Source organism: Daphnia magna, unplaced genomic scaffold, assembly GCF_020631705.1.
Source record: "Daphnia magna isolate NIES unplaced genomic scaffold, ASM2063170v1.1 Dm_contigs096, whole genome shotgun sequence".
Classification (NCBI taxonomy): Eukaryota; Metazoa; Arthropoda; class Branchiopoda; order Diplostraca; family Daphniidae; genus Daphnia; species Daphnia magna.
The window spans coordinates 182,821-201,376 of record NW_025533123.1 but is presented as its reverse complement, the minus strand read 5'-3'; the positions used below and the strand labels follow the sequence as shown (position 1 = coordinate 201,376).

General features: G+C 42.6%; 3 protein-coding genes across 3 annotated transcripts; all 3 read right to left on the bottom strand.

Moving 5' to 3' along the window:
• Positions 1-590: 590 nt before the first annotated feature.
• Positions 591-1,568, bottom strand: LOC123477596. Its single transcript, XM_045180990.1, has 2 exons — positions 1,530-1,568; positions 591-1,344 (listed from the first exon to the last, which is right to left on the bottom strand). Exons 1-2 carry the CDS (start codon positions 1,566-1,568, stop codon positions 703-705), a joined length of 681 nt encoding a protein of 226 aa, XP_045036925.1. The 3' UTR covers positions 591-702.
• A 6,836-nt stretch (positions 1,569-8,404) lies between these two features.
• On the bottom strand, positions 8,405-9,536 carry LOC123477602. The gene has a single exon (XM_045181007.1). The coding sequence runs from the start codon at positions 9,517-9,519 to the stop codon at positions 8,662-8,664; it is 858 nt and encodes a 285-aa protein (XP_045036942.1). The 5' UTR covers positions 9,520-9,536; the 3' UTR covers positions 8,405-8,661.
• A 5,578-nt stretch (positions 9,537-15,114) lies between these two features.
• LOC123477577 lies at positions 15,115-18,555 on the bottom strand. Its single transcript, XM_045180960.1, has 8 exons — positions 18,430-18,555; positions 18,135-18,270; positions 17,753-18,074; positions 17,072-17,687; positions 16,763-16,994; positions 16,607-16,699; positions 15,337-16,215; positions 15,115-15,254 (listed from the first exon to the last, which is right to left on the bottom strand). The coding sequence occupies exons 1-8, from the start codon at positions 18,522-18,524 to the stop codon at positions 15,183-15,185; spliced, it is 2,445 nt and encodes an 814-aa protein (XP_045036895.1). The 5' UTR covers positions 18,525-18,555; the 3' UTR covers positions 15,115-15,182.
• Position 18,556: the final 1 nt, after the last annotated feature.

The following is an 18,556-nucleotide window of genomic DNA, read 5'->3' as shown; positions in this document are numbered from 1 at the left end:
AAGGTTACCAATGGGTACTAACTTCAAGGCATAGACGTAATAAAGTAAGAGTCAAACAGCTACTTAGTGATTACTTAAAGGGGTACTTATTCTGCGGCTTGCAAGAGTTACGGTAGCGGGCTCGGCGGGAGAGCGGCAGAGGCCTAAGTTGGCACACGGAACAGGCAGAGTAGATCTGACTGCCTTTTGGGAGTTTGCGGTGGCTTTTTATATGTTAGTCATCATCCCGTGGGGGACATACGGGACAATGTTAAGGTATAGGCGGACAAAATCGGGCGGTATCGGGCGAATTTGGACGTCACGAAGAGGTATAGGCGGACAAATTCAAGCGGTATCGGGCGAATTTGGACGATTGTTAAAAATAGGCCGGGCAGTTTCGGGCCGTTTTGGGCAATTCCCAACAGACAAAAATATATCTATTTTTAGCTACGGCAGGTTAAGGCCGTTTTGGGCGGCTTTGGACAAATCATAAAAGTTTCTATTTATAACGGGCGTGCCGAGACTTGTTCTCTCCGCTTGTTATATTTTCTAGAAAGTCTAATAACTAGGTCAACTAGTGGGGTATTAAGTTAAGGGGAGTTTAAGAAATAAGGTCTTAGTTTAATTAAGCAAAAATAAAAGGGGCAAGAAGGGGCTTCGCTTGGCGTTTCGTTACATCGCTCCCCTTCATACTAGATTGCGTCCCGCAATCCAAAAGAAAATTCAGGGACCTGTGGGTCGGCTGCTTCTCGGCTGGTAAACCGCCGTAGGGGGAGGACGTGGGGGCTTACAGCAACATTTCCATATCAAACCACAAAATCCGAGGGCGTAACAAACACGAGCGATCAGTAGAAAAATAGCGATGAGCAGGATGATGAATGAGTAGACTTTAAAATTCTCGAACCAATTGGTAAAGGTTCCGAGACCTGCTTTCTCGGCTGCGGATACGACGATAGCCGATGTCCCTGTAATTTGATTGGGGACAGTCAGGGAATGTTCGTTCATGGAAGCTGTGATATCGGCCATTATATCCATTGGGCTAATGAGGGCTTCCGTATAAGCGGGGTTGGTTTGATGTTGATATTCGAAGAAGTTGACGTCTTGATATCGGAAAGCGTCAGCCAAATCACGCTGTGGGATGACGACGGATGCTTCGACCGGTTGCCACGTGTTATTGCGATAGGCGTGAGGTTTGTCGTTAAAATTCACGATACCTCCATCCCAGTAGCTTGGCGTAAAAGCAGTGAGTTCCCAACCGGACCGGCCAATGGTGAAATTGTTGAACCGCGGTTGAGGTCCACAAGTGGTTGTATCCGTCGTGAAATTTACTGTTGTAGGGGTGCATTGTAGGGCTGAGACTGTCACCTACGGTGCTGCCCTCACGGGCAGGATTGTAGGTGGCAAGGGCCTTTTAAATTTATGTTAACGTTAAGAAGCCCTTGCCCCCTTTTTTGTTCAGTTGTGTAAAATCCAGTATCGAAGTAAAAGGTACCCCTAGTCTCTCTCTCTCTCTACCACGTCGGTAAAATTGTCTCCCCCACCACATCTACACAGAAATAAAGTGTTCTTTCCCTCCAGTCATCTTTCATTGTCATTATTTTTTCATCCTCCTCATCTCATCTCTGCTATAACGTCTCCAATGCGCGTGAGCGTTTGTAACAAATGGTGCCGAAACCCGGGATTTAACGAACACGTGCATTTCTCTTGATATCCCTAGTAAAACTTGTTAGATTCAGTAAAATTGTCGGGTATTCCCCTTTGTAAGACTTTGACACACGTCCACGCCATCCTGAAGGCCAAACCCGGTCTACCACGCCCTTTACGTATCTGACTGTATCGTCGCTGTATCTACGTGAATCATCGACATCCGTTTACGTGTGACTACTTCCTTGTCTTTGAACGTTTCTACGTCATGAGTGAAGCCGTAGCAAAAGCCGAGAGTATTGAGTCGGGCGGCAATATCTCTATAGAAGACGAAATGAAACCAGAAGCAATGAAGAATGAAGGCCCCCTCCTCCCAGAAAACGATCTCAAGCAGAAACGTGGGAGAAGAAAGGCGGCCCACACGAAGTTAACGAATCAGCTCAGAAAAGCAGTGGCAGATCACAAGATGGGAGCCATCAGACTCAAGAAGTTGCAAGTTGCAGCATGGCGAGACGAATTAATTCGTATCTACGAAGACGTCAAAGATCTCCACCACACGTATATGGGGAGCTTGCCCGATATTACGGATCCACAACGTCAAGCATGTGAAAAATGGGAGGTACAATTCGACACCGACCACGTGGAAATCCTCAACTTCGCCATTAGGTATGCCACGTCGTCACGTCACTCAGCCAGCTCTATTGGTACGACAACTTCTGACGTCACAGTTAGCACCACGCTATCACGGAAGAGGTCTACCCATTCAGCGTCAAATGTTTCCCTTGGTCAACCCAGCCATCGTGATCTGTGCATCCAGAAACAGATACTGGAACTGGAAGTCAAGATGGAACGTGCAAGAATCCAGATGGAAGCGAGCACCACGTCGGCTACGGAAACGTTAAGCAAGGCGCTGAAAGGCATGGGTGAGCACCTGAGCAAACTCATTGACAGCGCGGAAAAGACGTCATCAGAAATCGCCGCTAACACCAACTTGGTGAAAGATTCACGTCAGAGTCTACGTGAAATGGATCAGAAGATCAAAGAGGTTAACTTGGACCTAAATGCTCAGATTGAAGGTCTAAAAACAACGATGGAAGTCAACAAGATCCATCTGAGAACGATACAAGAGCAAGTTCTGGACCAAGAGACACGCCTTCCAAAACGATCACAGTCACTCGCTGCTACACAAGACATCCCTGCCCGGGCGTCCTTAAAGTCAATTGAGGCCACAGTAATGCACCGTAGAGACTTGTCCAATCGTTACGTTCCAGCCGGTACCTCTGCACAGGATCCTACCCGAAGACCCTTGCCCATCATGCCTTCAACCTGCAATCCATGCCCACCCCCTGGGCACGATACGTCTTCGGAGAGTTCGGACACGACCCCTGAACCTCCACCTGCCGCTGGCCCTTCCAACCATCCTCATGGCGGCTGCTGTAGTCGTCCACGTACTCCGACCTTCACGATCCAGCCGTTTGATGGAAATCCGAAGAACTACGCCCGGTTTAAGGCTAAATTTCGAGCCTTATACGAACAAGAGTACAACGGTTCTCCTGTCCTACTATTCATGTTGGAAGAGCTGCTGTCGAAGGAGGTCCGGAATGAGATCGGCGAGTGCCTCGCTGATGAGGCTATGTACTCCGTGGTATGGGAACGACTCGATGCAGTTTACGGCCGCACCGAAGTCATGGATCAAACGTACCTCGACGACCTGCTGCAGATTCCACCTTTGAAGAGCCAAGATGCGGCGAGCCTCAAGACTTTTGCAAATCGGTTGCATGGAGCAGTGGTCACGCTGTCACAATCAAGATATGCCCACGAGCTTCATAGCCGTACTACTCTGATGGCCATGGAAGCAAAGCTGACGACGTATTTTAAAGAGAAGTGGAATGAAAAACGAAAGAGAACGGGTGCAGAGCTGAACGTTCTGGACCTGGACGACTGGGTAACAGTAAAATCCATGAGTAAGCAACATGGTAAAAACGTATTTGAGTCCTTGCCTACGTCGACGTCCAAAGTACGGTTTGATGAGAAGAAGCCTGGCAAGAAACAGAACGCTGCTCACACGTCGACCATTGAACACGTTTCGACAGAAGAAGGCTCTAAATCAACGGCGTCGTCACCTCCGGAGGCTGCTCCCAAGGGAAAACAACCGAAAACGGAGGAGAAAGCGGCCGAAAAGACTGACCAATGGAGGTGCCTAGCTTGTAACGGCAGGGCTCACAACTTGGCCAGCTGTAACCTGTTTATGTCTTTCACGCCCACGAAGAGGGCTGAAGTCATATTTAAGTCCGGGAGGTGTCTACTATGCCTAACCGGCAAACATGAACGCAAGGAGTGTCCCAGGGACATCAAATGTACCATGGGTCGATGCACTGGATCAAGACACCATCCCTTGCTTCACGGGTCCGAGTTCATCCCACGGAGTAAACTATCGGATCAAATGTCTCCATCAGCGTCTACATCGACTGCTTTCCTCGGGACACTAACCCAGAAGGAACCGGTAAAGCGACGTGTACGTTTCAAGATTGTACCCGTTCGTATTAGCGTCGGCACAAGATGGGTCGACACTTTCGGATTCCTGGATACCGGAAGTGACACCACACTGATCAGGAGAGATTTAGTAAAAAGGTTGGGACTCGTTGGTCAGCATAAACGTATCAACGTTGTCTCTTATGATGGAGCCACATCAAACGTCCAAGCTGCGGTTGTGGATTTCTCCCTCTCATCCGTCGATGGAACAAGCCGATTTGAAGTTAAACACGCCTACGCCGTCGACAATTTGAAGGTGACGCCAAATCCTCCAATCAACCCTCGTCAGATGGAGTCCTGGACACACCTACGCGGTCTTGATGTCCCGAACATACAACCCGAAGACGTTGGAGTATTAATTGGAATTGACGTAGCAGAAGCCCACGATCACGTAGATTCCGTCAAGCCGCCGGCTGGAACAATTGGGCCTATCGCCTTCAAAACACCGTTTGGTTGGTGCCTGGGTGGTCAAACGGGCCCGCCACAAGATGGGCGTCCGTTCATCGCCCACATAGTAGCAGAGGAACGTCTCGAAGACCTCAACGAGTTAGTCAAGAAATTCTGGCAGCTGGAGGCGAAAGACGTAGACATGGAGCAGCCTGTTCTCTCCGAAGAAGATCTACGTGGGCAACGTATCCTCGAGTCAACAGTAAAGAATGTTGGTAACCGGTATCAAGTCGGCCTTATGTGGAAAACCGACAACGTAAACCTTCCAGACAATCGGGCAACTGCATTGAAGAGACTTTATTCTCTGGAGAGGCGATTTCAACGAGATGTAGACTTCGCCCAGAAGTATGATGCAGTTGTTAAGGAGTACATCGGCCTGGATCACGCCAGACTCCTCACGACCGAAGAGTTGCGGAAGGAGTCAAGTAGAACGTGGTATTTACCGCACCACGGCGCCGAAGAATTAGGCCAACGCTTTCACTACTGGTACGAGCATCTGGATAACCTGGAGTTGTTAACAGTACCAAGATGTTTCCGGCATCAACGTGGTCGTTGGACGCAGCAGCACCTGCATGTATTTACGGATGCAAGCACAAAAGGATTTGGAGCTGTGGCGTACTTCCGTTTCATCTTCGAAGACCAGTCGATCAACGTATCCTTTGTCATGGCTAAAACACACGTAACACCAGTAAAAGGACTCACGATCCCAAGATTAGAGTTGCAGGCTGCTGTAGAAGGCTTAAATATCGCCCTAGTAATCTGTCGGGAGCTCGAAATCGATTTACGTGAAGTTACCTTCCACACCGACTCTCAAACCGTCTTACGTTGGATCCATTCCCGCACTTGCCGATTTGAAACCTTCGTGAACAATCGGATTGGCAGAATCCTCCGGAACACAAATCGAAGACAATGGCGTCACGTTTCCGGAATTAACAATCCAGCGGACCTGTGTAGTCGTGGCATTGACCCGAAGAACGTCGACGAGTTGGTGAAATTCCACGAGGGTCCATCGTTCCTGAAACTCGATCCGTCGGAGTGGGATATTTGGGAAGAGATCACAGAGCCGGAAGAAAGGGACGTTAACGTAATTCGAGTCTTCGTAGTCAAAACGGAAGACGAAAATCACCCGATTGATGACTGTGTAAAAAGGTATTCCAGCTTACTCAAGATCCAAAGAGTTATCGCTTGGTGCAGAAGGTTCGCGACCAACGCCAGAGCTAAGATGGGAATTTACAAGCCAACCGTGGGGGAGTTGACGGCCGAAGAAATGATGACGGCCCTCACGCTTTGTGTTAAACGCACCCAAGGACTGGCATTTGCGGAAGAAATCTACGCCTTGAAAAAGAGCTTGGAGTTGCCTCTGAAGTCAAAACTACGCACGTTTAGGCCTTTTCTGGATGAAACAGGTCAGTTACGTGTAGGCGGACGTATACTTCAGGCTCCAGTTGATTATTCCACAAAGCATCCCATCCTGCTTCCAGCCGATCAACTCCTGACGCAGCGGATTGTATGGGATCATCACACACGGAATCTTCACATTAAATCTGAAAGATTGTTGGCGGATTTACGTTCACGTTACTGGATAATCTCTGGACGTAACGTCATCAAATCGGTTGTCAACACCTGCTGGCCTTGCAAGCGGAGATCATCGAAACCCATTCCACCACTCATGGCATCGTTACCAGTTCACAGGCTTACTCCCTATCTTCCACCTTTCGCATATACGGGAATCGATTACTTCGGCCCTCTAACGGTACGAGTCGGTGGAAGAGGATGTAGACACGAGAAACGTTGGGTATGCCTGTTTACGTGCCTAACAACTAGAGCCGTTCACCTAGAAGTCTCTGACGGCCTAAGTCTCGAAGAATTCATGCTATGTTTCACTCGGTTCGTAAGTTTACGTGGAAAGCCGAACGTTGTTTACAGTGACAACGGAACAAATCTCGTAGCTGGGGAACAAGAACTCCGACAAGCTCTAACGGAGTTAGTCAAACAACACCAGGAGTTGCAGTCGAAGATGGCATGCCAACAAATAGAGTGGCATTTCTCTCCTCCTCACGGACCCTATTTCGGTGGAGTTTGGGAAAGGCTCGTGCAATCGTGCAAGCGAGCCATGAAGGTCAGCGTCGGGAATCGTTTGGTCACCGATCGGGTCCTAAGAACGGTGATCGCAGAAGTAGCAGCCCTTTTGAACGCTCGGCCACTAACCCACCTCAGCATGGATCCAGAAGATCCCGATCCGTTAACGCCGAATCACTTTCTTCATGGAGGAGCCCGTCCCTACGTGCCGCTAAAGTTGGGAGATGCTGAGAACATGGACGTCACATCGAAACAATTCCTCCAAAGCCAGGCCATCATACAACATTTTTGGAACAGATGGCTTCGTGAATACGTTCCACACCTGACGGAAAGGAGAAAATGGTCGGAAAATCGGCCAAACGTTACCGTCGGAGACCTAGTAATCGTCATTGAGCCGAATACTCTACGTGGACAGTGGCCGTTGGGAAAAGTGATAGAGGTTCTCCCCAGTGACTCTGATAACGTTGTACGAGTGGTAAAAGTGCAAATCAGCAACCACAAAAACCCTTGTATTCGTCCAGTGACTAAGCTCTGTGTTATGGCTACGGCCAAAGAGCAGGACGTTTACGTAGAAAGTGAAAAAAATTGGGTCAACTGAGTAAAAATCGAGATCGTTAGGTCAAAATGTAATGTAAATAGTAAATTCTTGTATAAAAGTAAAAAAAAATGGTAAAATTGTAAAATTGTGAAATGTCTAATGTCAAAATGTAAAATGTAAAACTGGTTTATATAGTTATATGTAACACTGTAAAAAGTGGGAACTAAAACCGCATTGTAAAATTTCCGACGGCAACGCCACCTATACTTAGGTCAAAGGGCAAAGGCAAAATTAGGTCGCCTACTGTTTAACCCTTGACCGCTTAGGGAAACTGTTTAGTCCCTTACGAAAAGCAGGCGACAGTTTACCCCTTGACTTGGTGTGTGCTACTTCATCATTGTGTGTGCTAATCATCTCTCGCCGTCGACGTTCACTATGGCCCAAAATCCAGCCGAATCCGCCGCCTCCATCAAAAACAAGTTGAAGGAGTCCCGTGAAAAGGAAGAGGAGTGCGTGCGGAATCTAAATGAAAATCAACTTCATTTGGTTCAAGCCCGAAAGGAAGCCGTGGACGTCATTTACGCCCATCAGCGCGTGGTCCTTCGCCTGAACGAAGAAATCGCTCAGGGAGCTGAAGATCTCGTCAACGTCCAGGTCCACTACCGAGCTGAAAGGGAGAAAATGTTGAGTGGATTTGTTGGAGACCTGCTGCGCAACATTCGGGAAAAGGAGGTAACCGAAAACGTCCACGTAACGGTTCCAATTCCCGACGCCCCGAAGTACGTTGTGCCCCGTCACACCCCGACCATCCGCTGTTTCTTGCCCGAGCATTTGGAGAAGCCGGGATCTTACCGCTGCACGTTGAAGATTGCGGAATGTGAGGAGTTTATGACTCTCACCAATCAAGATCGCCTGGAGCTTCTTTTCACGCAGCATCGTTGCTTCGGGTGTTTTTTGCCCACCTCTGTTGCTGGCCACACCACCTTGGCCGATTGCCCGCATCCTCGGTGCTGCAATCTCTGCAAGGTGGGAGACCATCACCAGATCCTCTGTGGCCCTCGGAGCTCCTACAAGAGGCTCCTGCCGAAAGAAAATTGAACGTCGACGTGCCATTTTTGGGGGTGGTAATTTTGTCTTCCTGAAAACTGTTTTGTTCTTTTTTTTTTTATTCCCTTTTTTGTTTGTACCTGTGGACAGGTGGGCCCGCTGTCACCTACGGTGCTGCCCTCACGGGCAGGATTGTAGGTGGCAAGGGCCTTTTAAATGTATGTTAACGTTAAGAAGCCCTTGCCCCCTTTTTTGTTCAGTTGTGTAAAATCCAGTATCGAAGTAAAAGGTACCCCTAGTCTCTCTCTCTCTCTACCACGTCGGTAAAATTGTCTCCCCCACCACATCTACACAGAAATAAAGTGTTCTTTCCCTCCAGTCATCTTTCATTGTCATTATTTTTTCATCCTCCTCATCTCATCTCTGCTACAACGTCTCCAATGCGCGTGAGCGTTTGTAACAGAGACGATGTTTCCGGTGGCGATCAGTTTGATGCATTGCCGAAGACCAAGCTGTGCGGCTGCCAGCCATCCATTGTATTGGGCAGTTGACACGGCTTGTGCGTGTTTAGCACGTCGTTGGTCACACTGCATGCTCTGGATGACGCGGATAAGTTCATTTTCGTGACGGATGGCGGCGTCCTCTAAATACTGGATTCTTGCGTTTTGTCGGATGTTGATATCTAAAGGGTCATTTCTTTTTGTCACAATATCCTTGATGATGGATGGTACGGTAACTGCGGACGGTCCCAATGGGTATTTAATGATGAACAAATGGTTGTCTCCGATCACGGTCCAACTGTCTATTTTTTTGTCGCATTTCACGGTTTGGCAGCGTGACGTCAACCGTACGTGAAAGTCCAACTGTTTTGAGTCGTCTTGGAGGATCCAAGTCCCGTTCGTTGAAGATTCGTACCAGAATCCCACGCCTTTCTCTAATTGTCGGATTACGATATCAGTTGGTTTTCCGTAGGTGTCGATCCAAAATAATGTTAGATGGTTATGGGATAGAGATCCATGAGATACGTTGGTTTTTCCTAGTGGCGTGTTTATCATGTCTCCTTCGTCAATTCGGGAAAGGACGACTTCTTCTAACATACAGTTGACTGTAACCACAGTGGTGGTTCTTAGCCAATAACCGAAGTCCTCCGGTTCTTGGTTAAATATCCATTTGTTTTCTGATTTCATCATTGGGCTCTCGTTGCATCGCCTCGATTGTCTCATTATATCACACTCTACCGCCGTCGTTTCCATGGCGATGCGTTCCGGAACGGTAAATAACTTGTCCTACGAAATTGATCGTGATATGCTTAATTGATTTTCATCTACCACAGATGTATCCCGGGAAGTTAAAAGCTGCCTTTTTGTCGGTCATGACTCGATAGTCGACTTTCATATTCGAATTGCATGTGGCAGGTTCGCAGGAGCCATCGGAAAATTGGAGGAGTCCGACTCTGCTTGGCTTGTTGCAGTCGCATGTCGTGATCTGGAATGCGTTTGTCGAGGAGAGTAGTAGGAGTAGCGCGGGTCGGCATAATACTTATAAGGTTGGGTTGGACACATACATGGAGAACAATGGGGTAAACAGAGCATATGGGGCCGTATACGTTGCTATGCCGCTGAGTGGTTGAATATTTTTATCTATCTATATCTTAAACATCCTATTTACATGGGATTATTAGTATTAGGGGTTGATGTTTGGGTAAGGGAAGTTACAGGGGGAAACATGGCGTTGTCGCGGGGAGGGGGGGCAATGGGGGAAAGTGAGTAAGAGGAAGATGGAGGGAGAAGTGAGAGATGGCGAAATGGACTGCCGCAACGTACGCTTGCATACGCTGTTTGTATCCGGTTTTATTTCCGACATCCTAAATTGTGGGGGGGGGGAGGTGGTTGTGGTGGGAGTTCGTTTATTGGGGGGTTTACGCGAAGAAAAGCGATTCACTATTGCAGGAGCGTGCAGAAGGGTAAGGAGTGGGGTTGGGCGGGTTATAGTATCGGATGGCTGAAAATGTAGCCTATTGAATCGTATAGCTGTTGGAGCCTTATCCGTTTTTATCGGAAGCATCCTATGGTATGAAGGGGTGGGGAACAGTCTACGTGACAGTCGTGTCACGGAGGGTTATTATGGAAATATGGCAGGTTTATTTTTCGTTTACCGTAGGAGTGGGAAAAAGGAATACAAGGGGAGTGCTATATGGCTATATGAATAAAAGGGGTGAAAATATCATAGAGGGTGCACCATATGGTTGCCTGGGGCATTTCCCCGAGATATATGTACGGCAAAAATTTTTACGGGATGGAAGTTGGGTAAAGGCAGAATGAGCAAGGGTGATATAGAGCAAGGAGATGGGGAAAACGGTAGACGAGCTTAGAGTTCGCGTATTAACTATAATTTTATTGCAAGTTTCATCCGCGTTTATCGGGCGCATCCTATATGATGGCCGATACGGACTTTTGGGAGTTTATGCAGCATTAGTAGGGTGGCCCCCGAAAACAACACACCAGTTATACTTTTACTTTTAGATTGGGTTCCATCGGTTTCTTTTGTAACTATCTATCATGGTATTAGTATTATTATTATTATTATTATATATATTTTTTTTTTTTTTATTTTTTTTATTTTTTTTTTTATTTATTTTTTTTATTTTTTATTTATTTTTTTTTTGTCTGTTTGTTTTTTGTGTTTTTTTGTTTTTCTTTTGGCTTTGTTTATCCTCATTGATTTTGTTTTGTTTCTTTTTTTTTTGCATTGTTCTGTTTCTTTTGCTTTGATTTGTTTTTTGTTTCAGTTTTAGTTTTATTTTTTTTTCCTTATTATTATTTTTTGTCTTTGCTCTGTCTCATTTTGTGCATGTGTATGATTGTTTCTATTTTTTTTTTTCCAGACAACTCTTTGAATGTGACTCATTGATCTTTTGGGATAGTTCGCAAATGAATTGTATTTTTAGCCAATTCCAACATTTTTTTTTCCTCTAGTCAAGGTTGGGCTTTTGATGATACTTCAAGTTTGAATTTTCTAGTGCTTGTGGTAAGATCAAACGTTATAGTACGTTTTTCCGTAAAGTTTGTCCAAAGTTCCATCGATTCTTTATTGTGGAAATGAAACTCTTTTCGTAAAAATTATTGAGCTTCCTTTGATTGCTTCGAAACACTGTTTTAACAACTAAATTTACTATGTCCATCCAGCGGAATCCCATTGCATTTGAATGCAACATTTCTTTAACCCAACGTTTCAATTCCTACTGGCCTTGTCCCGTGTAATAAGGTCAAAGTTGAAAAGATTGTTTCTTTTCGGTGTCGATAGAAGTTTACTTTTTATTTCAATTCGTATTTTTTTTTTTTCTTTTTTTTTTAATTACTTTTTTTTTGAGTGTCCCAATCTAGATTCTGTCGCAATATTTAATAGTTTTGTTTGGAAGCGAAATATTTGTGTTTTTTTTTTTTTATTTTATTTTAGCCGTTTTCTTTCGTTTCTGTTTAAAAAATTAATTTTGAAATTTCCTTCAGGGAAACGAATTCTTGACCTGGAGATACTTTGCCTGCCAGTTGACAAGATAATCGGTTTTCCTGAGTCAATCTAATTCACACGAGTCCGAGCGATTTCTTTTTTCCGCAAAAAGAAATATATTTTTCATTTATTGTTTGTAGCACCAAAGAATTTCGTATCGTATACCCTAGGGCAAATCCTCACTCTGGGAAGATATAAAAAGGTGAGGTGATGACTACACTATCACCTTGCTCTTGTATTGCAACCTCATCCATTTGAGAAAACCTGGGAGACGTACCCACTAAACCATGTTATGCTCGTTTTATATTAGCGGTCTTCATCTGTTTCTGATTTAAACTCGATTTCTGACATTTACTTCATGGAAACCAACTCTTGATTTTTAGATACTAAGCCTATCAGCTGACAAGAGAATTCTAATCCACCAAGGGGACTATCTCTCGGTAGAGTGTGTGCCATATTATAATTGTTTTCTACAACAATCTGATATTTTCTGTTTTCGTTCGTAGCGTTTACGAAATTGCTTATATATATTCCCTCGGGTAAATCCATACTCCGGGAGAATAAAAAGAGAGAGCTAGTGCCTAATTTATCACCCTGCTCCTTTATTGTGGCCTCTACAACTTAAGAAGATCTAGACTAATAAAAATCTACGTTGGACTCAGTGCAATTGTCATTAATGTTCCGACGCGCTTTCATTAAAGATATCTATGGGTAGAGTCTTCTGGCTGCGGCAGTATCGAATAACTTCCACGCCTTCCGGTAAATCCATACCGGAAATAATAGAAAATGAGAGCCGGTGACTAAACTATCACCTTGCTCCCAGATTGTGGTATATACTACCTGACAGTTCTTTGAGATATAAAATACCCTTTTAACTGCTATAGTGACTGTATTAGCCGTCGTTTCGCAGCCCGCAGTGAAGTAAGAAATGGCAAGGGAAATTATTCAAAGTAATATTTTCTTATCGTGTCCCTCATATAATTTCTGTGTCGGACTCAAAGCCATCTTATTGATGTTCCGACACTTTTTGTTTGCGTTACAAATATTTTTGTGTAACGGTTTTTCTCGTCACCAGGATCAAATGTTGCTTTGATTGAAGTATACCTTAGTTTTCCATAGAGTTCTTTGAGCTACTTGTGAATTTGATGCTATACTATTTTTATTTTTATTATTTAAATAAATTTTTTTTGCGACTGATTTTACTTTTTTGGGATCCATTTTTTAAAATTATTATTATTAATTTTGATTTCTTTAAACTAACCCTATTTTACAGCTGGTACTACTTGTTTTTCTGGTTTAGTAAAGGGTAGATACGTTAGACCTAATCAGACTGTCTCTACCTCGGCACGAATTTGCTTTATGTCCTACTTGTTGACAAAAATAACAAGAAGGCGGTTTTTCCCGTACTTTATTTTTTCTTGAATATTGAAAACACATTTCGATGTTGTGGTTTGCAAGGCCGCAATTTGCACACCCTATGGCAGACTGCATAAACCTATTGTTTTGTCTAAAACTATCTTGACCTGAGTTGTTTCGGTTAGTCTTTCTGAAAGGCTTTACGTGTATCTGTCGGTAGCCGTAGGCTTGTTTTTGTCTAGTGAAAGTTTTTGAGGAGGAGGGCTTTGAAAAATTGATTTGTTTTGATTGGTTCGACGCATAATTGTGCCTTCCCTTTGGTGGGAGAACCGTCCCGTTTTCTCGCCAGAGGTTAGACTGTATCAAGCTGTCTAGATTGTCCATGAGGTCTATTAATCTGTCTATTTTATTGTTCAAATTTGTAAATTGTTTTGTTTCGTGCATAGTATACTCGGTTGTCTCAGAGACAGAATTTGGGGCGTGATAGAAACTGTAGGATTGAAGAGTATTATTAGTCGATTGTAGAATCGGAAAACATTCTATGGTCTGGTCGACAACATCGGAAAACGAATCTGACGCTAAAGAGGAATAACTGGGATTCTTTGAAATTACACTTTCTCTTGTGGTTTTGCCAATCTGCCTGTTTGCAATATCTAAATTTTTTATTGTGTTGTCTGTTAGAATATCGGGGGATGTGATAGACAGGTTTCCGAAGTTAATGACATCTCCATTCGGCTTATCATTGCTCTGAATTGTTACTTGGTCAATTTTCGTTTTTACGTTTAAGCTACTTAATTCGGAAGCAATGCTACTTTGGGGAAAAAGATTGACGGCGCTTTGTCCTTCCGTTAAGGGTTCGAATTTATGAAAAGAAACGTTGCTACTTGTTGGTAACTTAGTTTGTTTGGTTGATTTTCTAGACGTTAAAAAAAAGAAATTCTTTTTATAAACGACGTTTTGGTTATTCTAGTTAGGTTTGACTGCGTGTCAGATAAAAGAGTCTTAGGTCTATCCACTTGGGTCAAGGATACAGTGTTCATAGTAAAATGAATGGGCCTTTTTTGAAAGCCCGTTTTCCTTTCGGACAACAAGGAGTCATGTTCAGCAGTATTAGCTGAGATTGGTAATATTTCCATTGACTCGATGGACATATTTTCAGTCTTAGTTGGCTGTTGAAAAAAAAAGGGTACGTCTTGTCTTAGGCTTAACACAAGTATACAACGACACTGTAAGTGAGTTCGAAAACCGCTGCCACCAGATGTAAAGGAGTGCACGACGTTGTCATGTTGTCTCCAATACGGAAAAGTTTAATTTAATGCGGCGTCTTTACTCACAATGTCTTGTATACTTAGCAAGCATAAAACAACACGCACGAAATAAATAAAAAGCCGTGTATTATAAACCGATTTGCAACAGGTAACCGTAGAATAATTAAACAAGCTCGTAAATTGAGGGAAGAAGACTCATGACACTTAAAGGTTACCAATGGGTACTAACTTCAAGGCATAGACGTAATAAAGTAAGAGTCAAACAGCTACTTAGTGATTACTTAAAGGGGTACTTATTCTGCGGCTTGCAAGAGTTACGGTAGCGGGCTCGGCGGGAGAGCGGCAGAGGCCTAAGTTGGCACACGGAACAGGCAGAGTAGATCTGACTGCCTTTTGGGAGTTTGCGGTGGCTTTTTATATGTTAGTCATCATTTTCATATGTAGTCATAGTCATGGACATACGGGACAATGTTAAGGTATAGGCGGACAAAATCGGGCGGTATCGGGCGAATTTGGACGTCACGAAGAGGTATAGGCGGACAAATTCAAGCGGTATCGGGCGAATTTGGACGATTCTTAAAAATAGGCCGGGCAGTTTCGGGCCGTTTTGGGCAATTCCCAACAGACAAAAATATATCTATTTTTAGCTACGGCAGGTTAAGGCCGTTTTGGGCGGCTTTGGACAAATCATAAAAGTTTCTATTTATAACGGGCGTGCCGAGACTTGTTCTCTCCGCTTGTTATATTTTCTAGAAAGTCTAATAACTAGGTCAACTAGTGGGGTATTAACTACACCTTACTGTATCATGTTTAAATAAATTCAGTAGGTCCGAATACTTAATTGTTTTTCCGGAAGCCTACAACAACAGTTAAATAATTGCTTAATTGAAATTTAATTTAACATTACATGTTCTATGAAATTTAAATATGTTTACATACTTGGACATCTTTGTGATTGAAGATATGATTGCGAATGCATTTAAATAAGTGAGGAGCATCTCTCAAGAAATAAATATTTGTGTCTGCGGTAGGGTGCTTTATTGAATTCTTCATGCATACTTTGTCAGTATTTGATCCGGAAATTCCAAACGCAGTCCAAAGTGAATTGTTTGGGGAAGAACCGTCACACACTGTAGTGAGAACTCGTGCATCTACCTCTTCTAGGATAACTAATGCTTTCATGACGATTTTTTGTAATTCTACACCAGAAGCTGCGCTTTTTGAGGCAAAAACAGATATAGGCTGAATCCATCTAGCTCTGTAGGGTCTGAATACTAGAACAAGCGCATGGTCAGCTAAATGGGTGGTTGATGTTTCTTGAGTGCTTCCATCTTCATTATCTTCGTCTTCAACCCAGTCTTCATCAAGAGCAGAGAAATTGGTTTCATCTTCTTCAAAATCAGTGTATAAATACGTATTGTTATAAGTACGTATAATAAATATTGTGTATAAATACGTAAATCCCTTATACTGGAAACTGTTTTTGTCAAAACGAATATCTTGCATGATACTCATTTCATCCCACATTAGTGAACCATATCTCTCTGTTAGTGATTTGTTCTTAAAATGTTTTCTTATACACTCAATGGCGAAGTCATTAAAGCCAAATTCACAGGCGAGGCTACTGGTCATCTTCCTAAGTGTGTCTTTGCATGGAAGGGGTATGATGTTATTGATTCTAAGATGCTCATAAGTGGCCGGACTTTTTACTCTTATTAGTAAACATTCCAACAACCATTCGACGTCATACCTCATGTCCCGACAATGTTTGTCTCTGCATCTTGCTTTTGTAACAATTGTTTTAACAACCAGCTTACCCTATTAAAAAAAATGAAGTAGTAAGTAAGAGTATATTGGTACAAACATATGTCGTTGTTTATTGAAACAAAAAGAAAACAATTTAAGATAATGGGGATGCCAAGATAATGTCGTTATGAATAGTAAATCTATACGACTACGTATAAAACACTTAGTTTGTTAACATCTACATAAATCAGCCTAAACTAATACACGTAACTAAATACACAGCAGTCGACAACGAAAAAGCTAAATATGATCAGTCTAGAATTGCGGAAACAACTGAAGTTGCAATCTAAATTTAGTAAAGTTTTGCGGAAAATTCTTCTATTTCATTATTTTCCGCAATTAATAAAATTTTATAGCTTTTAGTGGTTTTCCGCTGCTGTGTACACAAAGTCGCGGATCATACCTTATCATCTAGTTCGTCAAGAATCGATTGAAGTTTATCTTTCTTAATGGATGCGATTTCAACGCGAAGTTCCTTTATCTTCAATTTTAGTTCCTTATTTAAAAAAAAAATATTATAAGCAGTAAAAGAAATAGTTATTACATACATCATACATACTTTGATTTGAATGTTTTTTTTCTCGAGTCTTATTTTTAACTGCGATTCATTTTTTCCTGTCTGCCTCACTTTCTTGGCTAATTGTTTTAGACTCATGTAGCGGTGATTCAGTTTAGTATGGTCTTTCACAGTTTTTTGGCGTTTTAATTGTTTCCTTAAAGAAAGGTCCAGTAATTTACAACAAGGACAGGTTTTCTTTGTTTCTTCGTTGGAGGCAATCATAAGCCTACAGCTAAAGAAATATATTAATATGGCATTGTTTAATGATTGAAATAATGATTGACATATGGTTGATATTTATTTACATACCTGTTAGCTCTCCAAATATTAGTAATCAGATTTCCATTGCGAACTACTGTTGAATGATGTGGATGCTTTAATGGGTTGTGCATAATGCCAGGACATATTTTCGATTTGTGTATGCTAAGCAACGATGCTTCCATATCCTTTGAAGTACTTGGAAACCACGATCCCTCGAAACTCGGAACTTTTCTTGAGTGATAGGTTACGGAAACTGTTAGATTTTTAAAATCAATGTTGACATCCTTTTCAATTCTTGTAGTTCCATCTTTAGCCACAACTTCGAAAAAATTACAGCTATCCGCAGTGGGGTTACTGACATACCAAGAACTTGAAGGTAATTCAACGTGGCGTGCTTCATCAGCAGAAAATTGTTTGTTTTTTGGTTCCAGTTCATCAAATTCTACTTGTTCTTCTTGCTGTTTTTCCTTTAACAAAGAATCAGCAGAATTTGTGTCTACATCTTGATTGGCCCCATCGTGTGTTGATCCTTTTTTTTTAACAGTACGTTCCTTCTTCAATGCTCCATAATGGTGTGTTGTGTAGTTGGTGATGTTTCCAAGAGGTAATTGAACTGTTGGAGGTTTTCTAACAGCCTTTTTGAGAAACAACTCTACGGGAGTTCCTAATAAACAAATAATATGAATATGTGTTATTGTGGATGTTGGATATAATTTGGAAATATATTACCTGTGAAGATTGTTGGGAAAGCACCCACGACTAATTTCCACCTTCTTGGCAATTTAATTTCCTCCCCATTGATGATTGTAACATCACTTTTGATTATCTGAGATTCATCAAAGTGTTCATGACAAACAGCGTAACGATTTGGTAAAACAGCTCCGTCTTCTTTAGGAATTTTGTCTTCCCATACTTTCGAGACATTTTGATCACTTGGTTTGTAAAATAATGTGAATTTACTTTCCTTTTCGACAATGTCAGTTCTTGAAGCTAGCACAATTTTGTTCTTGTAACCATTTCTGCAGCCAATAATTACACATCGCGGCATTTCCTTTATTTAATAAACAATTTAAATAGTTTATCACGAATTAATAAAATTTAGTTTATTTACAAGAAGAACTGTAGTATCATAACTCATAAGTATCTGCAGCACAGTTAACAGAGAAGAGAGGACGATACTGATTTTTACCGCTCTTTTTTGGCAGCTATTTTCTTGTAACAGCGGTGAAAGATTTATAGAAATAGGCCTGAAAATAGGAAAAAGGGGTTGTAATAAAGTATTTTATGGACCATGTGTAGACAACACATAAAAATATGAAATAATTAATACTAAATGGGGAATATCTAAGCTCTATTTACAAAAAAAAACATTGTTGGAATGTTAAGTAGTTTAATTACAAACTTACGGTGTGTGAAGACTCAAGTCGGCAGGGAGACGAGGAAAAATAATTCTTTTCAGATCATCTGATCGACGCGCCACCATACGGCATAGGACGTGCATGTCTTCAAGGGGTTTATAGCAGATCGTAGTCT